This window comes from Doryrhamphus excisus, linkage group LG12, assembly GCF_037039965.1.
Source record: "Doryrhamphus excisus strain RoL-2023G ecotype Guam linkage group LG12, RoL_Dexc_Guam_v1.1, whole genome shotgun sequence".
Taxonomy (NCBI): Eukaryota; Metazoa; Chordata; class Actinopteri; order Syngnathiformes; family Syngnathidae; genus Doryrhamphus; species Doryrhamphus excisus.
In genome coordinates, this window is record NC_136368.1 from 19,203,058 (window position 1) to 19,227,238 (window position 24,181).

General features: G+C 41.9%; 4 protein-coding genes and 1 long non-coding RNA gene across 9 annotated transcripts in view; 3 read left to right on the plus strand and 2 right to left on the minus strand.

Moving 5' to 3' along the window:
* LOC131136140 (hyccin 2) overlaps positions 1 to 9,403 on the minus strand; it is a 31,785-nt gene extending 22,382 nt beyond the window's left edge. For 2 of the 3 annotated variants that reach the window (XM_058082701.2, XM_078795025.1), the window contains exon 1: positions 9,150 to 9,403. The gene's annotated coding sequence lies outside the window, so the exon portion shown is untranslated. The remainder of the gene's footprint in view (positions 1 to 9,149) is intronic. The other variant, XM_058082702.2, reaches the window with a different exon arrangement.
* A 198-nt stretch (positions 9,404 to 9,601) lies between these two features.
* Positions 9,602 to 15,317, plus strand: LOC131136141 (CASP8 and FADD-like apoptosis regulator). Its single transcript, XM_078795420.1, has 7 exons — positions 9,602 to 10,274; positions 11,162 to 11,267; positions 11,400 to 11,535; positions 12,443 to 12,489; positions 13,046 to 13,124; positions 14,123 to 14,618; positions 14,702 to 15,317. Exons 1-7 carry the CDS (start codon positions 9,979 to 9,981, stop codon positions 14,826 to 14,828), a joined length of 1,287 nt encoding a protein of 428 aa, XP_078651546.1. The 5' UTR covers positions 9,602 to 9,978; the 3' UTR covers positions 14,829 to 15,317.
* A 2,934-nt stretch (positions 15,318 to 18,251) lies between these two features.
* Positions 18,252 to 18,722, plus strand: LOC144901542 (uncharacterized). Its single transcript, XR_013629593.1, has 3 exons — positions 18,252 to 18,393; positions 18,470 to 18,513; positions 18,577 to 18,722. It is a non-coding gene; the product is annotated as an uncharacterized LOC144901542 (long non-coding RNA).
* Positions 18,723 to 21,138: 2,416 nt separating this feature from the next.
* Positions 21,139 to 22,010, minus strand: LOC144901531 (uncharacterized). Its single transcript, XM_078795179.1, has 3 exons — positions 21,847 to 22,010; positions 21,735 to 21,778; positions 21,139 to 21,668 (listed from the first exon to the last, which is right to left on the minus strand). Exons 1-3 carry the CDS (start codon positions 21,867 to 21,869, stop codon positions 21,166 to 21,168), a joined length of 570 nt encoding a protein of 189 aa, XP_078651305.1. The 5' UTR covers positions 21,870 to 22,010; the 3' UTR covers positions 21,139 to 21,165.
* A 1,421-nt stretch (positions 22,011 to 23,431) lies between these two features.
* LOC131135421 (DIP2 acetate--CoA ligase A) overlaps positions 23,432 to 24,181 on the plus strand; it is a 90,256-nt gene continuing 89,506 nt past the window's right edge. For all 3 annotated transcript variants that reach the window (XM_058081223.2, XM_058081224.2, XM_078795480.1), the window contains exon 1: positions 23,432 to 23,888. In XM_058081223.2, the coding sequence (XP_057937206.2) occupies positions 23,765 to 23,888 (124 nt within the window). In that variant the 5' untranslated portion in view covers positions 23,432 to 23,764. The remainder of the gene's footprint in view (positions 23,889 to 24,181) is intronic.

Sequence of the window (24,181 nt, forward strand, 5' to 3'; positions counted from 1 at the left end):
CGAACAATACTCGTCATTCATCACACACTCAAAGACTAAGTAACTTATTTAACCAGAGTGCACAAACACATGGTAATCTTGGAAAGGATAGAGAGACATTGTTAACTACAGCAGCAGTATGAGAAGATTGACTTCAACTGACTTAAATGGACAACATGGACAGTAACCAAAATAATCTTTAAAAAAATAATGCACTACAGCAGGGGTCTCAAACACGCGGCCCGCGGGCCAAATGTGGCACGCAGGACACTAGTTTGAGGCCCCCGCCTTGATATGAAAGTTTAATGTTAGTGCGGCCCGTGCAAGTTTGATATGGATTCTGTATGGTATCATGTACCCAGACGTTTGATTAATGCTCACGTTAAAGGTTAAATAACTGTTAATAGTTATCCTCCCCATCCATGTGGAAGTGGTAAGTTTTTGGCTATTTAAGTTTAAAGGAAATAACTTGGAGGCTACCGTTTAGGTCGCTAGCTCTCTAGTTAGCATGTGTCTCAAGACCCTGCAGTTGTGCAATATGTTGTAAATAAAAAAAAAAAGTATAAATGTGACTATAGTCGTGTTTTATACTCATGATGCTCAGGTTGATAATAAAAGCAATATAATAACAGAATTGCAAGGAGAGACTATACTATAAAAAAAAAAGTGTAAATAAAGTTGCCCCAAATGAGCAGTGCCAGATTTCAGCAAGCCAACAAGCTTGTTACCCCTCTCAAGGTCAGGTTAGCTCACTCAACCATGAATTATTGAGCTCAAGCAAGCCCTGGGACTGTTTGCGCCACCTCCTTTTCTGCAAGTAAATATCCAACATGGTATCTGCATTCATCCTCAGCCGCAACACATTAAGGTAAAGCATTAAAAATTTATTCAATTTTCCTAGATTTGAGTATTCCTCTCACTCATTCATGCTTTCTTGTGCAGACTTGTTTGCAGAAGGTCTTGGTGGAACACACGCAGACATTCATCTAAACACTTTCTCTAGGTAGGAAGATTAACGCTCAATACGTGACCACGATGAAGCTGTCTGCTGTAATCCCCACCCCCTCTGCCTCGCTTAATCGTTACGAGAGCCAGCCACTCACCAGCAGCAGATTAGGCTGGTCTTCGCTGGAATGGAAGCGCTTTTGAAAATTCAGCACTGGAGAATGATGAGCCTTTGCGGAAACGTCAACTCGAGGCCTGTGAGTCAAATGTGGCCCACCGTGTCAGTTCATGTGGTCCACAATTATCTTAAAAAGCGACCCATTATGCTTTTTCCACTTTTCGGGCCTATAAATGTAGTTGGAATGTTGTATTGTCATGTTAAATGACGCCAAAGTTTCAGATGAGGTTTGCGCGTTTGGATGTGAGCCCTCAAAATGCCCGGAAAGGAAAGGTGCATTAATGTCGGACAAGCTGTGCGTACACTTACGCTTCTGAGCTCCACTGCACCAACAGTGCCTCTGACAAAGTGTATCCGACAATGAGTGCTCCTCCTCGGGCAGGCAAGCCCACACGCCTGGCTTTTCCTGAGCTCCACCGCACCAACAGTGCATCTGACAAAGTGTGTCCGACAATGAGCGCTCCTCCTCGGGCAGGCAAGTGTGTCCGACAATGAGTGCTCCTCCTCGGGCAGGCAAGGTTGGAGGCAAGCCCATATGGCTTCTCCTGAGCTCCACCGCACCAACAGTGCCTCTGACAAAGTGTGTCCGACAATGAGTGCTCCTCCTCGGGCAGGCAAAGTTGGAGGCAAGCCCACGTGGCTTCTCCTGAGCTCCACCGCACCAACAGTGCCTCTGACAAAGTGTGTCCGACAATGAGTGCTCCTCCTCGGGCAGGCAAGCCCAAACGCCTGGCTTCTCCTGAGCTCCACCACACCAACAGTGCATCTGACAAAGTGTGTCCAACAATGAGTGCTCCTCCTCGGGCAGGCAAGGTTGGAGGCAAGCCCACGTGGCTTCTCCTGAGCTCCACCGCACCAACAGTGCCTCTGACAAAGTGTGTCCGACAATGAGTGCTCCTCCTCGGGCAGGCAAGCCCAAACGCCTGGCTTCTCCTGAGCTCCACCACACCAACAGTGCATCTGACAAAGTGTGTCCGACAATGAGTGCTCCTCCTCGGGCAGGCAAGCCCAAACGCCTGGCTTCTCCTGAGCTCCACTGCACCAACAGTGCCTCTGACAAAGTGTGTCCGACAATGAGTGCTCCTCCTCAAGCAGGCAAGGTTGGGAGGCAAGCCCACACGTCTGGCTTCTCCTGAGCTCCACCGCACCAACAGTGCATCTGACAAAGTGTGTCCGACAATGAGTGCTCTTCCTCGGTCAGGCAAGGTTGGATGCACTTCCAACACATTTCTCTATTCGTCATTTGTTTTTTCGGATTTTTATTTGTGATTTTAATACTTGTCCGTGGCTTTGGTTTGTGTAGCGTTCATATTTGAGCTTAAGTGAGCCAAACCGCCTCAGAATTCACTTGTTTGCGTCGGTTAAAACCAAACATGACATGTGTCAGTGTACCCTTACAGAGGAAAAAAAAGACAGGTACAGAGTCTAAACCAGATGCCATTGATGTTTTCGGTGTGCAAAGGTCACAGTCGATAAGTTATTGTGTGCATCAATAATTCTCCCCCAGGACACAAATAAAAACATTTGGGCAGGCTATGTTCACATAGGACAGTGGGGCAGGTTCCCCTGTGGAGATGCGGTTTCAGTGTGTACAGTACAGTACAGATTAATTATTATATATGATCAGTTTCTGAATAGTATTTCAATCGTGAATTTCTGTCCCTCAATGGGGACATGACAAAAAATAATTGACATAGAATGAGCATAAAGCTAAAAATAGACACGACAACAGCAACTGAAACAAGCGGCGGTGGTGTGTGATACAGATGGAGGGGAAAAACTGTCTCCACTACAAGCATCACCGTTCTCTCATAGGCCAGCCGAGGGGAACTGAGGCGTACGCACATCCAAGGCTAAAATTAGCTCTGCTGCAGCTGCAGGGCCAGACGTGCTGGGATGGGCCCATGTTGCAACGCACACAGTACACACAGGGTTCCACCAATTAGACAGGGCGCGTCACACCAGTTCACACAGGTGAACGCCATCAAGATGCTGCCTCCTATTTCACATAACTTGATAACTTGAACGGACACACTGTAGACTAACCCCGAATCACACCAGCAGACACACACGAACGTCTCACGTGTGTCTGACGCACAAAAAATAGACTTTAGGTTTATTTTTGACGCATTGACATTGATAAATTCAGCAGCAAGTACCCGATGTAATAGCCAAAAATAAAAAAGAAACCACATATCGTTGGTGGGTTGAGAATTTTTTTTAACAGTATTAACATTTATTTAACCTTTAACATGAACATTAATGAAAATGAACCATTTTACCCAATTAGCAGGTTAGCATTGTTACATCTAAGAGCAGCCCGTTGTGCACACAACTTTAAGCCATTTTTAAGTAATTTCTGGGTACATGATATACCATACAGCATCCATGTCAAACTCGCACATTTTAATATCAAGGTGGGGGTCTCAAAGTAGCATCCTGGGGGCCGCATTTGGCCCGCGAGTTTGAGACCCCTGCTCCAATAGACTTAGTGATTCACGTGAGAGGTAGTGGTCACATTTTGTAACATTGTTGGTTAAATTAGTATGCTTATCAAAAGGGATCTGCTGTGGCGAGTCCGTAATCAGGAAAAAGCTGAAAGAAGCAAATAATGTTGGTTATTGGTGTGCCGCAAAATTTTTTCCAACGTAAAAAAACGTGCAAAACGGTAGAAATCACATGATCTTTTATACACACCTATCATCCAGGAGTGAAATCGCCTGATACCAACCACATGGATTAATTATACATCTTTAAATGAGGATTTAAGTGCTATTGACCAGGGGTTTAGGTAGTTGACCGTTCCCTGAGAGTCACTTAACATCGCAGAAAAATGGAGGAATGCCGTGCTGCCACAATGGCTGTTTAGCAAGCCTCAACAAAGGCTGACCTTGAGCATGCCCTGACCACGAAGCACCCGACCAGCTTTAAAAACACACACACACACACAGCATAGCCAAGGGAGTGAGCGAATTAATACCCAGTGTCCGTCCTGAAAGCTTGGCTTTAAGACCTGCATTAAAACGATCAAAAATGGAATTTACATTTTGGCTTCAAATAGTGGTAAAACACCGCAGCTGACGTAGATGCAACACTAACAAGGAACAGACTGCTGAAAGCAAGCTAATAGTCACACCACTCCTAAGGATCTTTATTTCAATCGTCCCTTGCTTTATTCCAAAGCATGTTAACAAATGCCTCGCTCTCCGGTTAGCATCACTCATGGCTTGTTCCAGCAAAAGCCTACGCTTTCCTTCCACGTATTTTCAATCCTATCTCGACATCAAATAGCTGGCACTAATTCAAAGGCTCTATGGATCACCCGGGCTTTGGCGACTGTTCAACCTCAGATGGACACGGAGTCGTGACCAGCAAAGAGAGCAGAGATAGTGACTGATGGCCTATTACCTAATACTGGCCATGTTCTCGTATTAAAAACGGTTTCAGTGAGCCTTGTGTAAATTGTAATCAACAACAGAACCAATTACATCAAAGCTTCTCAGTTATACGATCCTACAATTTCCCTTTGACTAGAAAAAACATTTTCAACATTTGTTTTAAACTTTTTCCCTGATCAATATAGAATTGGGTTTAAGAAAAGCTGCCCGGCCAAATTTACAGACACAGAGGGACACTAACGCTCAAAAGTTTGGGATCACTTACAAATGTCTTTGTTTTCCAAATAATTTTCCTGCATTTCACAAACATTTTTATCCATTTCACAAACAATTAAAATTAATCAAATGATTTTCAAAGAACGATCTACATTTTTGCATAGAGGCCTACTATCAACACCTGTCAATCCTTGCATCAATCTCCTGGTATGGCTCATGCTAATCCAAGTTAATCATTTTATAAAGGATAATATATGATTAGAAAACCCATCTAAAAATCTAAACTAAATCTCTTACCATGCTGTTAACTACTCCCTTCAGAGAGCAGCACAAACTGTGTCTAACAAGGACAGAAAAACGCTGCACAACTGTGCAAGAAGACAAATATCTGAGAGTGTGTAGTTTAAGTCGTCACCTGGCAGCTGCACTAAATAGTACCCGTTCAAACACCGGTCTCAGTATCAACAGTGAAGCGGCAACTTTAGGATGCTGGACTTCATAGCAGGACTGCCAAGAAAAAGCCAAATCTCAGACTGGCCAAAAAAAAATTCCCAAAGTGATCCCAAACTTTTGAGCGGTAGTGTATATAATGGTCCAAGTCACTAACAGAAATGCAACTCAGCAATATCATCAAAGACGTATTCAAAGATAAAGGATTAACTGGGCTTTGTGCTTTTGTGACAATGGTACCCATCCATGTTTTTGTATATTATTGATGGTTTGTACAATTGTGACACAATAGCGGTGGTAATAAAAAGGAGCTGTCTGTTATGGTTAGCTACTGCAATGACAGCGCTAGCATTCAAACGTTGTGCTATATGTCTCCGCCCTCTTTCTGCTCAGTCTCGACTGCTAATTGTCAATAGCTTCTCGGAGACGGCGTGCATTTATCTGCATGTGCATGCAGACTATGGGAATGTGCCTGTGCAAGAGTCGTCGTCAGGGATACAGGCATGTTTGTACAATCAGAAACCACCGTAGCCAGTTGTTGCGTTGTATTTTTTGGATGAAAATTAAGTGCAATTTGGATCCAAGGAAGAATACATGTAGAACTTCTAAAGAAGTGGATTAATTTAGTCAAATCCCCACTGACGACCCCAGTAACAAATGCAAATCCCACCCTGAGTTTTCCTAATAGCAACCTCTTCAAAGCATATTGCATATTGTTAAAGATTTATTATGGTGACAGTTTAACTCTGGAACTGACTATTACTATTTCAACCGGGGAAATCCTTTGGGATATTTTCAGTTCTGAACAAACCTGACGGACTGTGGTCGGCCTTAGACGTCTAACTGCAAAGTAATTTGGGACTAGATCTCAACCAATGCATGTACAAATCACGAAACCCGTTTGGTTTCCATTTGAGTGTTTAATTTGGAGTATTTGTTGGTTGAAAGACTCGGTCAAAACGAATGGCTGCTCATGTGTAAATTACATTGGCAGTCAGAACACACAGACGGACCCCAAAGCCGTGAGTCATACCCAGCCGAGTGTCAAGCCTGAGCACGCAACTCTGCCTAGAACGACTCCACTGGTGACTTTTAGGAGAACTAAGACCACATTTGGAGGCGAGGAACAATATGACACAATCAAATACCTGTTTGACTTGCAAAGTATACACAGGGAAAGAGTGTTGTCTAATCTAAGGGGTCTACGAAAAAGAACATGTATGAATTGTTTCTTCTGGGGGAAAGCTGAAGGGGTGTCAGGGGGGACTAGAAGCCTGTGTGATCCTCTGAGGCTGTGGTGGGGGGGGCGAACACAGTGGAAAACAGTCCCCACTGTTAATCCATGCCAGGCTAATTACAGCTTTGATCCTTTGGGTGAGCGCTGCGTCACACTGGAGGTAGGGAACACACGCTGCCGATTCATGCATATTGTTTTGGTTTTATTGATCTTGGGTTAACTCACACTTGTTACATGTTTGTTACAAACATGGACGGAAATAACTTCAATTATTTGCGGCAAACACTTACCACTTCCATATGGAATGGGAGGAGAACTTGCTATGGCAGACTATATATAGTGTTAAGGTAATATAAGGTAATGTCTAAGGTAAGATATAACGTTCTGACGCCTTGTGACTAGAATACTACATATGAGTAAGGGTGCAATATTCGAACTGCAAAGTAGTGAGGGATGATAATATATATATAAAAGGTATCGGTCTTGTGAAGCAAAATGTTACAGGTATCGTCTTAAAAATAGATATATTGTGTATCTTTATGTAATATAAAGTAATTAATTACATCTTAACAATGAGACTATTGTCACATTTTCTGCATTCATTAAAGCTACTTTCAAGCACATTCTTTCTCTAACATAAAACTCCTCTGGGCAGCAGTATTCTAGCCAAGGAACACCTAACCACGTACATGTACTTCATCCACAATCCATTTCTAATGCCTGCTACTCACAGGTATCATTTATCAATGATACACGTAAATCCTGGACATAGAGAGGAAAGATTAACTGGGTAATTGGGAGTTTCTGTTCTAAAATAGACCGCTGCTCTGGTGATAGTCCCAAAACACACAGCACCAGAGACAAGAGAATGGGTTGCGGGGGAGTATCGGGAGGATGATGATGATGATGATGATAGAGGATAAGCAGCAGATGGCATGGCATCAGCTCTGTATTTTTGCCAACGATGCCATTATTTGAGGAAAATGGCAATGCAAAGCTGAAGGGTGGAGATTAATGAAAGTCATTATTGTTGAGAGTTGTTGGTTTTAAGTGCTTTGAGAACCCAACTACTGTTATTCACTGGAATGCTAATCAATTATGTTCCTGTTTTAAAACAATTACCCAAGTGAAATTAGGTGAGTGCAATGCAGAAGCTCTTCGACTGACCATGACTGTAAGACAAACATTTCAACTGATTAATAATCTAAAAGGCAAATCACAAAAAAGTCAAACATTCATTCAGATTGATGATGCATCATCTTAATTTTTAGTATGAATATCAACGATACCGTCCATGTATTTTCTTAGTATACCAAATCTAGCGGTGTCGCACACCACTACCTAACACATCAACGGCAGTTCCCATTTTCAACGCCATGCATATAACGCCATCCTCGGAATAACATTTCTTCCTTCTCCACCTCACTACAGCGAGGTGCATTCACGGACACGCTGAACGCCCAACAGCAACACCACTACAAGTAACAACTACTCAAAATCCTGTTACATTACGATCCCAATTGTGTGAACGTAGTCAAAGACATGAAAGTGGCCATTCTGATAATGGTGTTGAAGTGATTACTATTACTATTTTATTGTTTGTTTTTATTGTTCATTTGTAAACTGACAACATTCTAAGTACATCTACGGTACCCGGCATAAAATCTATAATCACCCTCACTCGTTTGCTCTACTTCTGAAAGAGAGGAACCAACAAAATGGTCGCTTTGTGGTTTTATGACATCATGAAGGAAAAGCCTCCATCCACATGGACACGTTACCACGTCGGACCCACCACTTTTTTTTTTTAAAGGCTTTGCTACACATCTTAAAACAAAGCCTGCAGCTCTGTCAGTCAACTACAAGCATGGGCGTTGTTTGTTTTCCTTCAGTGAATAGGTTAACCTAGCATGATGTTGCTGGTTAAAATGTGACTGGAATGTTAGCACTGTAGCTCACATAGCCATGCTAGTGTTGCTAAAGTTCATGTCCTCCTTTTCCACTCCTTAATGTCACTTTGTTATATCTATTACATGGGGCAAAAAATGTAAAAGGTGAATTAAGTGAGCTCATTTATGACCTTAATGAGGAAATTAATAGATTAATTGATACACAATCTGAGAGGAAAAACAATAAGGAAAAAAAATTGCACAATCTGAATTAATAATTTTAAAAGTTGAAAGCTTACAGTAGGAATATGTTATGGCATGTTCAGGTTTTAGATGTCTATTGCTAATACTATATAACAAGTGTGGAACAAATATCAATATGCAAACATCTGATTGCATACTATTGCACATTATTTCATAAAGTGTTCCACCTCCCACACGCACTAAAGAGTTGACTCACGCCACAGTAATGAAAAAAAATTGTAAGTAAACAATTTGTCACCATGGCCACTGTAGGTAGTCTATTTCAATAGTAAAGCGTCTAAATTCTTCCAAGCGACGTTGCCACGAAAGCTTTGTGGAGCCGCACTGCTAGCTACCGTAGCTCGGCTCTCCAGCGGGCAACGGTCCTTGCTTAGTGTCGGTCGTGACCAGGCCGGATATTACCTGACCCTCACCGCCGGTGTGGATGTCCAGGGTCGCTTGTGCTGCCCGGACTCACACGCGTTTACACTTGAACGCCACGTACGAAAAAAGCCTCCATGCCACCACGGGTACCCTTCAACACCGCACAGCTGCTACTGATGGTCCATGTCCGCGCTATGAACAACGACAACACTGGGTATTTGAGGACCTACCTTAAGTGAAGCTTATAGCCGCGGTGGAAGTGCGGCGAGAGGAGGGGGAAGATGGTGTTTGGTGAAGGCGGTCACCCGGGTCGAGCAACGCCGATGCCTGTGACAGACAGCGAGGAGCGCCTCCGTATGCACTGCAATGGTGATGAAGCATCACGCCACCCGATTGGCTGAGCAGAGCGGAAGTCCTCGCGCTTTGGTCGCGCAAGGGGGAGGAACGAGATGCGTTCAAGAACATCGGACATCACATGACATAGCGATCACGACGCAGTTCAAAGTAGCAGAAAGGTAATGGATGCTAATAAATTGTAATTAAAAAACTCTACTATAAAGTTGGTTGATAAACGTCTGCGATATTACAATCCGATACAAAGTAATTTGAGCACAGGTGTCATTTTAGTATAATAGTAGTAGTCGTGCCCTTTAGCCGACTAAACTATGAATTATATAGTTTATTAAATGAATTATATAGTTGTATGTCGGACATTAAAATGTCGTCTAGCTAACATGTTATCAGTTAACACGTAAACCAACGTACTATGCTAGTACTATAAGTTGAAAGCTCGGTCCCCTTCCATGTAGCACCAGCTTTTAGCTTTCACTTTTATAACTACTCACAGAGACGGAATGGAATGAAAAGTGCTTCCCCTCATTTCACGGAAGTTTCAGTATATGCCGACATTAGGAGCGTCACAAGGCAAGTTTAACCCACTTATAAGCTTACTTTATGTTCACTTTACAGCACTTAAAAGCCATCACGATGATCTGTTTTCGTTTCCATGATAGCTAATGGATATTCATCTTCAACTCCTATGCTACAACAAGCATAAGAATGGCTGTCCCAGATAAGAAAATGCTTCAGACAATTCATGAAATATCGGAGGCTCTCGGTAGCGACGAACGCAAGACGGTGTTCTACTTGTGTGGAACCTCGGAGACAAACAATACAGCGACTTGTTTGAAGGAGACACTCAAGTCCAAAGCCATGAGCTACGACAAAGGTGGACAGTTTCTGGCAGAGCTCCTGGTGCATTTGAGAAGATACGACATCCTGAGACTGGTGTTTGGTTGCAGCAGGGACGAGGTGGAGAGGACGTTGAGATCCGGACAGGTTCTACCAGAATTCAGGTGAGATCATATTTTTCGATTTAACAGCCACTCTTCGGTACATAGTGCAACTTTTAAAGGAAATATGATGTAATAACTATAAAAGCAATCTTCACTCGCTAAATGTACTGCAAAAAAAGGCCAGTAAGGATAATTCATAATGCCGCCTACAGAGAACATACTAACTCCTTATTTCTAAAATCACAAATACTTCAACTTGCTGATATAGTTAATCTTCAAACAGCTAAAATAATGCATAAGGCTAAAAATACATTTAAAATAAATACAACTTAAACTATATTAGGAAAGCAGGAAGAGAACAAATTGAACTCGGAGGCCTGCATGCTACCACTCAACCACCGTGAAGTTGCCTTTTTCTGAGCAGAAGGGATCATTTTAATCAGCTGTTTTTATTTTCCCATGTTGTTTGAAGTATGAAATATACACCACCTTTCTACTTAAACTTTATTATGGAAAGCAGGAAGTGAACAAATGTAACAGTTACTGACAGTTACTCTAAAGTATCTAGTCCAAAGAGTGTCCCGAAACCTTTGTCCAGTCTTTTCCCTGCCTGTAGTACTATGGTACCCATTATGTCATTGTAAAAAAAAAATGTATTATGGAAAGCAGGAAGTGAACAAATGTAACAGTTACTGATTGTAAAAGTACCAGACGGAGGGGTAGGATTTAATAAGCTTTGCTTCTTCCTACTCCTTTTGGACATGTGGAACTGTGAACTGATTATGTGATGCATTCAATTGTAACCTGTTCAAATGAAATAAAACCATCACCATTACCAAACTGCAGGGACAGTTCGACTTCCTGCTTCTCACTCAGTGTACCCGACCGAAACACGTCTAGTATTTAACCAACTACAGCTTACAGACATGTTTTTATTACTCCTGTAGAGTACTGATGACCCATTTAAGTGAGGACATGACCAGTGGAGATGTCAACAACGTGAAGTTCTTGCTGAGCACCATCTTACCACGTGAGAAGATGGAACAAGCAAAGGTGAAAGAAGAATGTCATCGGTTTCTGGAATGTACATAACTGCGTGGGTGGGGATATTTGCTGTGACCAAGCCAAAAATATGTCATGCCGATACTTTCACTTCTCTTTCTAATTCCCACTTCCCTCTGGCAGAACTTCCTGGACCTTGCGATAGAACTGGAGCACCTGGATAAAATTTCATCCGAAAGAGTGGGCTTTCTGGAGGAATGTTTAGTACACATTGGCAGGGTTGACCTTGCCAATAAACTAAAGGTGTACAAGATATCAGGTGAGCATGCTCAGTACTATACTTTTGTCCTTTAACCTTTAATGGTTGAACCATTATCAGTTACACACTAAAATGTTCGTTTCTGCTTTTGTACTGTGTGGAATGTGGAATTCAAAATTTAAGCTGCATAATTAAAAAAAAAATGTAACTAGATTTACTTAAATATACTCCAAAACATATAAACAAACAGCCATTCACACTCACATTCATACCTATGGAATTGAACTCGGGTCTCCTAGCTGTGAGGCCTACGCGGTAACCACTCGACTGCCGTGCAACAGAGGCAACATTTATTCATTTTCTACCGCTTATCCTCACGAGGGTGACGGGGGTGCTGGAGCCTATCCCAGATGTCTTCGGGCCAGAGCTGGGGTACACCCTGGACTGGTGGCCAGCCAATTACAAGGCACATATAGACAAACAACCATTCACACTCACACTCACATTCATATACCTATGGACAATTTGTGGCAGGAATGCGTGAGGAAACCGGAGTATGCGGAGAAACTCCACACAGAGATAGCCAAGGGTGGACTCAAACTTGGTTCTCCTAGCTGCGTGGCCTGCACGCTAACCACTCGACCACTGTGCAGTCGCATGTTAGATTAACTGGCTCTAAATTGCCCATAGTTATGAATGTGAGTGATTATTTGTCATATGTGCTCTGCGATTGGCTGCCTCTTGCCCAAAGACAGCTGGGATAGGCTCCATCATACCTGCAACCCTAGTGAGGATAAGCGGCATAGAAAATGAATGTATGTGTCGATTTTTAGCTTGTTAGCTTGTTTTTCGTGAAAAATGTATGCCAAAAACTAGCCTCGGTTAGCGTACATTTTCCGGTTAGCACACATATCACACGCGCCTTTCCTTTAAACAAATTGTCATTGATTTCAACATTTGATTTCAGGAAACACACCTGTATGTTGTGAACACAGCGTACAGCAGTCCTGCCAGGTGAGACTCATACTGTTACTCATTTATAAACAAACGTATTGGAACACTCAGCCATTATTGGACAAAAGTATAAAACTGAGGCATTACTAATGTTTTCAAATGTTTTTCCAGTTCACTTTTACTACAACAAACTCACTTAAAAGTGCTTTTATGGATCTTGCCTTGTGCACACAAAATGGGCCTTCCCTCAAACAGTCAGAATACGATTGTGTAAAAATAAATCGATCTAAAGTATCTAGTCCAAAGAGTGTCCCGAAACCTTTGTCCAGTCTTTTCCCTGCCTGTAGTACTATGGTACCCATTATGTCATTGTAAAAAAAAATGTATTATGGAAAGCAGGAAGTGAACAAATGTAACAGTTACTGATTGTAAAAGTACCAGATGGAGGGGTAGGATTTAATAAGCTTTGCTTCTTCCTACTCCTTTCGGACATGTGGAACTGTGAACTGATTATGTGATGCATTCAATTGTAATCTGATGCATGTTCAAATGAAATCAAACCATTACCATTACCATAGTATATTTCTAAAAGTCTGTGCTTGAATCTGTGTTCTAGAGTCCTTTAGACAAATACCACTTTACCAGTGAACCCAGAGGAGTGTGCATCATCATAGACTGTGTGGGCAACGATGGAGGTGAGAGGCTACCTCTGGAGTTAAATTGTCATTGTGATGATGTGCAGCTTGCCTCACATTAATAATGGTTGGGTAGGCTGCACGGCGGTAAAGTGGTTAGCGCGCAGACCTCACAGCTTGGTGACCAGGGTTCAATTCCACCCTCGGCCATCTCTGTGTGGAGTTTGCATGTTCTCCCCGTACATGCGAGGGACTTTCTTAGTAATTGTTTTTCTTTTTTTGTGGTAATTGTGGTAATTTTTTATTCTGTAAAGCACTTTGTGTTGCATGTCTTTTGCAAGAAAAGTGCTCTACAAATAAAGTTTTATTTGCGGGAGGAAACCGGAAAAAAAGGAGAACATGCAAACTCCACACAGAAGATGGCCAAGGGCGGAATTGAACTCGGCGGCCTGCATGCTATCTACTTAACCACCGTGAAGTTGCCTTTTTCTGAGCATTCATTCATTTTCTACCGCTTTTACCAGCTGTCTTTGGGCGAGAGGCGGGGTACACCCCGGACTGGTGGCCAGCCAATCACAGGGCACATATAGACAAACAACCATTCACACTCACATTCATACCTATGGACAATTTGGAGTCGCTAATTAACCTAGCATGTTTTTGGAATGTGGGAGGAAACGGAAGTACCCGGAGAAAAGTAAACAGAGATGGCCGTGGGCGGAATTGAACTCGGCGGCCTGCATGCTATCCACTTAACCACCGTGAAGTTGCATTTTTCTGAGCATGTGTGCTCGTGTGTGTGTGTGTGTGTGTGTGTCTAGTATGGAGGGTGGGAGGGAGGGGCTTTCTTAGTAATTGTTTTTCCTTTTAATTGTGGTAATTGTTTTTAATTCTGTAAAGCACTTTGTGTTGCATGTCTTTGCAGGAAAAGTGCTCTACAAATAAAGTTGATTTGATTTGATTAAAGACTGAGACAGGAGGATACATGATGTTTGAATCTCAATGCAGTTGTGCAATTTGCAGTCTGTTTCATTCCAGTGACATCTTTTTCTTCTCAGAGATGCTGGAGCGCACATTTACGTCGCTTCACTTCAGTGTGACCTTGCATAAATGGCTCAGTGTTGCCGAGACCGTTTCGGTGCTCCGCGGGTTATTCCGAGGAACTAAAGACGACGGAGCGGATGGCTTCGTCTGCTGCATCATTAGCCGTGGCACCGCTACTCATCTCCTGGCCACAGATTCGTACGGTGAAGGTCTCCGCCTAGAAGATCTCCGACGTCGTTTTGTCGGTGACATGTGTTCCGTACTGGTCGGCAAGCCCAAACTCTTCTTCATCCAGATGTACAATGTCTTGGAGTCTCAGCACTGTGCCAACGTGGACCATCGGGATGAGGATTTGGAAACAGACGGTCGATTGAGTCCGGATTCTATCCCGTCAGATGCAGATATGCTCTGGAGTCACTGTTGGACCGGAGAACATCAACTACAGCAAGGACAACACCGCTCCATTTACCTTAAAGCTTTGACAGATGCCTTGCACAAAGGCAAAGAGAGGTAGCCGCATCAACGTAACGCCAAACTAAAACTCTGTACATTGTTTAGTTTTGGAGGCCTAACAAAGCTTTGTGTTCTGACAGGAACCGGCATGTGGTTGATCTTCACGTGGAAGTGAATGCAGCAGTCTTTGAACACAACAGCAGGCATCCTGGGGACGAGTACCACATTGATTTGAAACACACTTTAAGAAAAGATCTTTACTTGTAGACACATATAACAAACAATGGGCGAGAGGCAGCCAATCACAGGGCACATATAACAAACAATGGGCGAGAGGCAGCCAATCACAGGGCACATATAACAAACAATGGGCGAGAGGCAGCCAATCACAGGGCACATATAACAAACAATGGGCGAGAGGCAGCCAATCACAGGGCACATGTAACAAACAATCACTCACATTCATACCTATGGACAATTTAGAGCCAGTTAACCTAACATGCGACTGCGTAGTGGTCGAGTGGTTAGCGTGCCGGCCACGCAGCTAGAAGAACCGAGTTTGAGTCCACCCTCGGGCCATCTCTGCGTGGAGTTTCTCCGGGTACTCCGGTTTCCTCTAAACTCAAAACTAAATCTCTTACCGGGTGGCACGGTGGTCGAGTGGTTAGCGCGCCGGCCACGCAGCTAGAAGAACCGAGTTTGAGTCCCCCCTCGGCCATCTCTACGTGGACTTTCTCCGGGTACTCCGGTTTCCTCTAAACTAAATCTCTTACCGGGTGGCACGGTGGTTGAGTGGTTAGCGCGCAGGCCACGCAGCTAGAAGAACTGAGTTTGAGTCCACCCTCGACCATCTCTGTGTGGAGTTTCTCTGGGTACTCCGGTTTCCTCTAAACTCTGAACTAAATCGCTTACCGGGTGGCACGGTGGTCGAGTGGTTAGCGCGCCGGCCACGCAGCTAGAGGAACTGAGTTTGAGTCCACCCTCGGCCATCTCTGTGTGGAGTTTCTCCGGGTACTCCGGTTTCCTCTAAACTCAAAACTAAATCTCTTACCGGGTGACATGGTGGTCAAGTGGTTAGCGCACAGACCTCACAGCTAGGAGACCAGGGTTCAATTCCACCCTCGGCCATCTCTGTGGAGTTTCTCCAGGTACTCCGGTTTCCTCTAAATTCTAAACTAAATCTCTTACCGGGCGGCACGGCGTTCAAGTGGTTAGCGCACAGACCTCACAGCTAGGAGACCAGGGTTCAATTCCACCCTCGGCCATCTCTGTGTGGAGTTTCTCCGGGTACTCCGTCTTTCCTCCAACATTCCTCCCACAAATTGTCCATAGGTATATGAATGTGAGTGTGAATGGTTGTTTGTCTATATGTGCCCTGTGATTGGCTGGCCACCAGTAAAGGGTGTACCTGGGGAAAAAAAAGAAAAAAAGCGGTAGAAAATGAATGAATAACCTAACATGCATGTTTTTAGAACCACCATGCGGCCCTGGATGTACCTAATATACCTTTTGGAGTATATTTAAGTAAATATAGTTACATTTTTAAAAATGATGCAGTTTAAATTTTGAATTCGGCATTCCACGCAGTATAAAAGCAGAAACTACTTCTAGACTTGACCTACTCAGCTCATCACTGATATAGGCAGCTTTGCAGACATTCACATTGTATTTCCTGATGCTACAGTAAAATACAGTCAAATCAAATATAAGAGTATATTTATAACACTTAAAATATGCATCGCTACAGGCATCCATACATATATCTTGTTCTGTTTATTGTATGGATTCCCTATGCCACTTTCTTGCCATATATGCACAGTGCAGCTAACACATTTTTTTTAGTTTTGTATAAAGCTTGCAATGTTTTTGTTGTTGTGTGTCTAAAGTAATTGTGTGATTTGCATGATATATTTAATATGTGCTGTCACTGGTGGTTTGTCTGACTATGACTCCTAATATTAGAGGTGGAGTTACAGTGGAATCGGTGCACACACAGTGTCAATGATGAGTATTTTATTCTATTTTCTATTTTATTAACTCAAATGATTAAAACCTGTGTTTTGCCTTTTTGAAAAAATGATCAATTAGAAGGTAATACACAAGAAAATCCGATTTTTGTGACATTGTCTGCAAGTTAACATTGACATCAGTCCCGATATACGCTATAGTTTGACTGTCCACAAATAAAGCTTTTTTAATTCAGTGTCTGTGATATTTTACCATTCAGTACATCACAAATTTACATTTCAGTTCACTGTGCCTGTTGTTTTGAACATCAACTTATCACCAAGCAGAGATTATGAATTATTGTAGTTAAAATCAGAGGCACATAATTGGATGATTAATCAAAAACTGGTATATCTAAGCATGAAATGACATCATTTCAAATGTTGGACCCAGCACCACCCAGTGGTGGGCGGGTCAAATTTACCCATAAATATCACAGTAGGGGTGAATTGGAATAAAACATTCATAATTCAATCCAGCCAATCACAGAGCACATATAGACAAACAACCACTCACATTCATACCTATGGACAATTTGGAGTAATTAACCTAGCATGTTTTTGGAATGTGGGAGGAAACCGGAGTACCCGGAATAAAACCCACGCATACACGGGGAGAACATGCAAACTCCACACAGAGATGGCCAAGGGTGGAATTGAACTCGGAGGCCTGCATGCTATCCACTTATCCACTTATCCACCCTCCCATCGCGGGGGGTGCTGGAGCCTATCCCAACTGTCTTTGGGCGAGAGGCGGGGTACAATCACAGGGCACATATAGACAAACAACCATTCACACTCACATTCATACCTATGAACAATTTGGAGTCGCTAATTAACGTAGCATGTTTTTGGAATGCGGGAGGAAACCGGAAAAAAACGAGAACATGCAAATTCCACACAGAGATGTCCGAGGGTGGAATTGAACTCTGAGGCCTGCATGCTATCCACTTAACCACCGTGAAGATGCCTTTTTCTGTGCATTCATTTTCTACCGCTTATCCTCACGAGAGTCACGGGGGGTGCTGGAGCCTATCCCAACTGTCTTTGGACGAGAGGCGGTGTACACCCTGGACTGGTGGCCAGCCAATCACAGGGCACATATAGACAAACAACCATTCACACTCACATTCATACCTATGGACAATTTGGAGTCGCTAATAAACCTAGCATGTTTTTGGAATCTGGGAGGAAACCGGAGTCCCATGCACGGAGAAAACATGCAAACTCCACACAGAGATATCCGAGGGTGGAATTGAACTCGGAGGCCTGCATGCTACCACTCATCCACCGTGAAGGTGCCTTTTTCTGAGCAGTAGGGATAATTTTAATCAGCAGTTTTTATTTTCTCAATGTTGTTTGAAGTATGAAATATACGCCACCTTTCTACTTAAACTGTATTATGGAAAGCAGGAAGTGAACAAATGTAACAGTTGGAGGGGTTGGATTTAATAAGCTTTGCTTCTTCCTACTCCTTTTGGACATGTGGAACTGTGAACTGATTATGTGATGCATTCAATTGTAATCTGATGCATGTTCAAATGAAATAAAACCATTACCATAAAGATACAGAAACTTATTTTCAAGAGTGAAACAGATGGACTCTAATTTGTCATTTTGATTGACAGCAAGTCCTCACGCTCGGCCATGTTGCTGGTCCTGCTGCACACCTGCATGCAATGAGCAAGAGTAGCTGCTGATTGACGCAGGTAGCAGCCCTTAAATAGAGCCAGTGTAATCACTAGTCAGCAGTACCAGGACCCAAGAACAAGTGTGGCGTTGGCTAAGTGGTGTCATTTACCGATGGCTTGTGGCGTTTGTGTGAGGTTAGGTTACCTTTTGTGCTTCATCCATTTTGATTTCTTGTTATATCTGCTCACATATGTCATTTTTTTTCTGCAGGGTTCTTGTTCTGTGTCTGTTAGCCTTCGGTCACTATGTGATGGGTATGTACGTGTAGTTCTGTGTACCTGCACAATAGTACTCTAATACTTCCTCTACATCTACAGCTCAGCTTTCACCGCTCCACAACCAGGAGTCCTGGTACGCACCGCCATTGGAATACAGTCAAAGTGATTATGGAATGCAGGATTTTATGCCGCCCCAGGAAGACGGGGGTCTGGAATTAGACGGGGAATTGGGTGTATTTCCACCTGACTGCCCCATCCCTGATTGCGCCCCACCTCCACAATGCCCTCCCACTCTTTGTTGCAAGTGCTCTTGGCGTCGGTGTCGCCGCCGCCGCTACCGACCTCACCAGTAGGATCTTGTTTTTGCATTCCTTGCGGTGTGGAGCAGGTATTAATGGATTTATGTGCTTCAGGTTTTGAAAGGTTTTAACTTGTGTGAACTTTTGATTTCAGGTTCTTGTCCATTGGTTACTTTGGAAGTGAAATAAATTAGGAAATTGATTTTTGTGGTGTGATTTTTATAAATTCTCGGTCTGGTGGTTCAAACGGCAAAAGATTAGCAGTTTGAGCCTTGTTTTTTTCCACCCAATCACTTTCACTCACCTTTTTTTTAAAGTGCTTTAAAATGTACAGTTTTATTTCCTGTAACCTTTTTATTGGACTATTGATCCACTTGTCCTCACTAAGGTCACGGGCGGTATGCTGCAGCCATTCATACCTACGCTCAAAAAATAAATGTTAAGCCTCAACAAAAACAGTTTCCTTTAGTCTTTCCTAGTTATGACAACTTAATTTGAAATTGCTTTGAACCAACAAACAATATTGTAATGCTTACTGAATAATTGTTTTACACAATACACATGTTTTTAAGTTTGCAACTCAAAGAAATATGTTAAGTCAACTGACTTAATCATTTTATTCAAAGTAGTTTACTTAATTATAATGTACACAGCTTTTTAAGTAGCAGTAACTTATATATCTATATGTGTATATATATTAGCTAATTTTATTAAGTCATGGTAACTTGAATTTTTTGCTTATGCTAAATTAAGTTCATGTAATAGCCAACATTATTTGAACATAACTTAAAAAATTAAGTTAGCAACTTAAAGTTTATTTAAATCAATTAAATTTTTTACATTGCATTTATGTATTAAATCAAGTGTCAACAGATACTGTTACTTTTTAGAGTGTATGGACCATTTACAGTCTCAGTTAACCTAACATAGGAGGAAGCTGCAGTACCCAGATTGAACCCAACATGCTAACCACCAGGAAAATATGGTTGCACCACAGTCGGGTCATTTAACCTGGTGTCTTCATTTGTCCAAAAGACTTTGAACCCAGCATTGGTTTATTTGCATCTCAAATAAAAGGAAAAATTCTTTGCAGGACCGCAATGTTCAAATTCTGTCTAGGACGGTTTATGGTTAAAGATTTTTTTTTTTAATTCGATTATCGTCTCTCAACATGTCCGTCACCCGTTGTTTGCAATGTCCTGACATCTTTTCTTCGCCACAGATTTTGTTCCACTAGGGACTGAATTTAGCCACCAGTCAGGCAAACAAGCTATTGGTATGCAGACCGGTTGTTCACCAGCCACCAGGGATACAAATACAACTGAAAATATTTCATATTTCATGATCATAATTACTTCTATTGGACATTTTTGTTCATAGTAATCAAGGATATTGACTGACAAATATTGGAAATATTGATCCATTCATACCAGTATCAGGTTTTCTACCGATATAGTTCCAAGCCATGGGTTCCCTACCACTGCTTTAGAGGGCCAGTATTCCTGAAGCATCCATGCAGTAAGAAGATCCAGATAACAAAAAGCCTGGAATAGCCTGTTGCTTCTTGAATTTTTTTTGCTGTCAATTTGAAAAAAAAAAGAAAATACACATTTAGCAAAAAAGATGGATGTGTCCTCTTTTGTTTTTAATTTTTTGTGACCTGTATCGGTCCATAACGAGGAAACGGAATCTCTTCAGCAAGCTTAATGCTTTAGTTCCAAGCCATGGGTTCCCTACCACTGCTTTAGAGGGCCAGTATTCCTGAAGCATCCATGCAGTAAGAAGATCCGGATAACAGAAAAAGCCTGGAATAGCCTGTTGCATTTTTTTTGCTGTCAATTTGAAAAATAAAAAACATTTAGCAAGAAAGATGGATGTGTCCTCTTTTTTTTTTTTATTTTATCTTTAGAAATTAAAAAAAATATATATGTACTCATTAAATCTACAGAAAAAGAATTGGAGCCAAGTGTCCCCTTATGTGACCTGTATCGGTCTATGGCGAGGAAACGGAATCTCTTCAGCAAGCTTATTGCTTTAGTTCCAAGCCATGGGTTCCCTACCACTGATTTAGAGGGCCAGTATTCCTGAAGCATCCATGCAGTAAGAAGATCCGGAGACCCAATTAAAGGCCACACCCTCAATTCACTTTGAATTTGAATAAGTGTCTGAAAGAGACAGTTTGCAACCAATTTCTAGTCTTACGACGCCATCTTTCATTGAATGGAATACAAAGGAACATCACAGCACAAAAGACTGACTCCATATTTTTATTTGTTGCCACCAAAGTACACCTGAAAACAAAATTCACACAAGTTAACAACTCACAGTGAAAACTGAATTTTTGTAAATAATATTTACCTGCTCAACAACCACAGGACACAAGGAAGATCTACCAAGAAGTGCGGGTGTGAGGGCGGCGACGGCGACACACACGCCAAGGGCAATTGCAGCATCGTGGAGCAGGGCAGCGTGGAGGGGGAGGGCATTTGATAATGGGACATTTAGATTCCCATCCTCTTAGTCTTGGAGTCAGCCCCCCAAAAGAAGCAAGACCCCCATCTTGGGACATGGAGTCCGGCCTTTCATCTTCACTTGGTGTCATGCTGCGTGGTTGCAATGGTGGAGCGTACCAAGACTGCATGCTGCGGGGTGCTGGAACCAAGTACTGCATGCCAACTTCCTTCTTGAGGATTCCATCTATGTTAGGATTCCGTGGTTGGTGCTGCTGTGGAGCGCCACTGTGCTGGAGAGGCATTTGATGACCCTCCAAAGAATCACCTTTGGAACCTCCGGCAGACACCCAGCTTCGTTGGTAGCCACTGTCCAAGCGAGCTGGAGAAGAGCTGCCACCAAAGTTGAAAGGAGCAACACCTCCATGGCTAGATCCTCCTCCTAAAGACAGGAAGTAGTATAAGAGTCAGTACTGCTTTGCAGATCCACAGAAACCCAAACACTTACCCATCACGTGGTGTCCAAAGGCAAACAGCCCAAGTACAAGAACCCTGAAGATGGAATAGAACATTTAAGTAGCTGCAACAAGAAAGCAAAATAGCCAAAAAAATAAACTCACCTCACACAAAAGTCACAAGCCATTTGCAAAAGCGTTCGCTCATCCAACCTCAGCTTGTTCTTGTTGTTTCTGTTACTTCACTGGCTCTATTTAAGGGCTCTTACCTGCAGCAGTCAATTGCACTCAGGTGTGCAGCACGACCAGCCATGTGGCAATGAGTGAGGACTTCCTGTCAAAATAAACCACCAAAATAAAAATATACCTTATAATATACCTTATATGCTTATTATATATCTCCCTTTTGAATCCTTATCTGCTTATTCCTCCCAAAATAAAAAAAAAACATGTTAGCTTAATTGAGGATATGGTATTTAATTGTGATATGACATTTAAGTATACAATTATTATTATAGATTGTATTCCAAACAGGGCTTTGATAACAAAAAAAGCCTGGAATAGTCTGTTGCTAGTTGCATTTTTTTGCTGTCAATTTGAAAAAGAAAAAGAAAATACACATTTAGCAAGAAAGATGGATGTGTCCTCTTTTCTTGTTTTTAATTTTTTTTATCTTTAGAAATTAAAAAATATATATACAATTATATGTATTTATTTAATAAAATATATTTATTTCTTCTATTTTATTTTACTTTATTTTATTTTTTTTGGGATGTATCTTCTTGACGCATATTATTTCCAGACTTGCAATGGCCACAAAAACATGCGGTACACTATATTAGAAAATACACATTTCGAAAATACACATTTAGCAAGAAAGATGGACGTGACCTCTTTTTTGTTTTTAATTTTTTTAATCTTTAGAAATTAAAAAAATAATTATGAAAATATATTTATTCATTTATTTATTTAATAAAAATATATTTATTTCTTGTATTTTATTATTATTTTTTTTTTTACATTTTTTGGGACGTATCTTCTTGACTCATATTATTTCCAGACTTGCAATGGCCACAAAAACATGCGATACACGATATTAGAAAATACACATTTCGAAAATACACATTTAGCAAGAAAAATGGACGTGTCCTCTTTTTTTGTTTTTTTAATCTTTAGAAATAAAATAATAATTATAAATTTTTTTTTATGTTTTTATTTATTTAATAAAATATATTTATTTCTTCTATGTTATTTTTTGTATTTTTTTTTTTTTACATTTTTTTGGGACGTATCTTCTTGACGCATATTATTCCCAGACTTGCAATGGCCACAAAAACATGCGGTACACTATATTAACTGTACACTAGAACATTGATTCCCTTACAAAGGTACATCAAACCTTTAAGGTAGTTTTACTGTAACAGAAAGAAACAAAATGTAAAATCCAGAAAAAAATACAAGCTTGAGGTTAGTTACTTTTTTGTTTCCAGTAAGTAATTTTTATTTGATAGAAAATCCAACAGCGATGATATTTGCACGTCAGCAGTTTGTTGATAAATTGTAATTTCCTCCTCTTTGTTTGTAATGTAAATGTATTTAATTGTATGTGTGAAAAAAAACATCCACACAATAATAATAATACATTGCTGGTTGCAGTGAAACAGGTTTGTGCAGTTGCTGCATACTGCCGCTAGGGGTCAGTGTCGTCCCACTTGGTCGCAGCAGGTGAGCGCTCGTTGGGGCTGTGCTGCTGTTGCTATGATGCAATGGCGAGCGATGGCTGAGTTGAAGGAGTTCTCGCCACAGTTGAAGTGAGGTAGCCGTCACTGTAGGACGCAGCGGCACCGCAGCCGGTGGTAAAGACAACCGCCGCACCGGGAGTCACACTAGTTTCCCTCTCAATGGCAACACGTCGCCGTCTGCGTGGACTAGCTAGTAGCCGTGTCATGACTGTGCTGGAGGTTTACTTCGAGACGCACCCTGTTTTCTCCCCACGCCGGTGATCGAATCCTTTTTTTTTTTTTAGGAGGAGGAGGAGATCGTTCTACCGTAAAGCAAAACCGTGGACACATTTATTTTTTATATGGCTGAAAGAACCTCAGCTGGTGTGCTGACCGTGACGCTGGAGCCCACACCGGTTGTCGCTATGACCCTGCCCGCGGAGGTCCGGGCCAAGCTGGCGGAGCTAGAGCTGGAGCTCTCCGAAGGTACCTGTGCTCCAACAACACAATCATACTGTGTTTGTATTCCACGCAATATGACACAAAAGCAGGGACTGTATTGTACAGTATGTTAATTCCTCGAACTGGGGCACTTTTCCTTGCAAGTCCAACTGTAGACTTCCGGCTGTTATTGCCTTTGACCTGCTTGCTTGGTGTCATTAAGTTGTTTGATTGCACACGTGACACACCCATGCAGCAGCTACTATATCCATGTTTGTTTTACTTTAAACACCAATATCATTAAAGACATTAAAGATGTCTGAGTCACGTCAAATAGA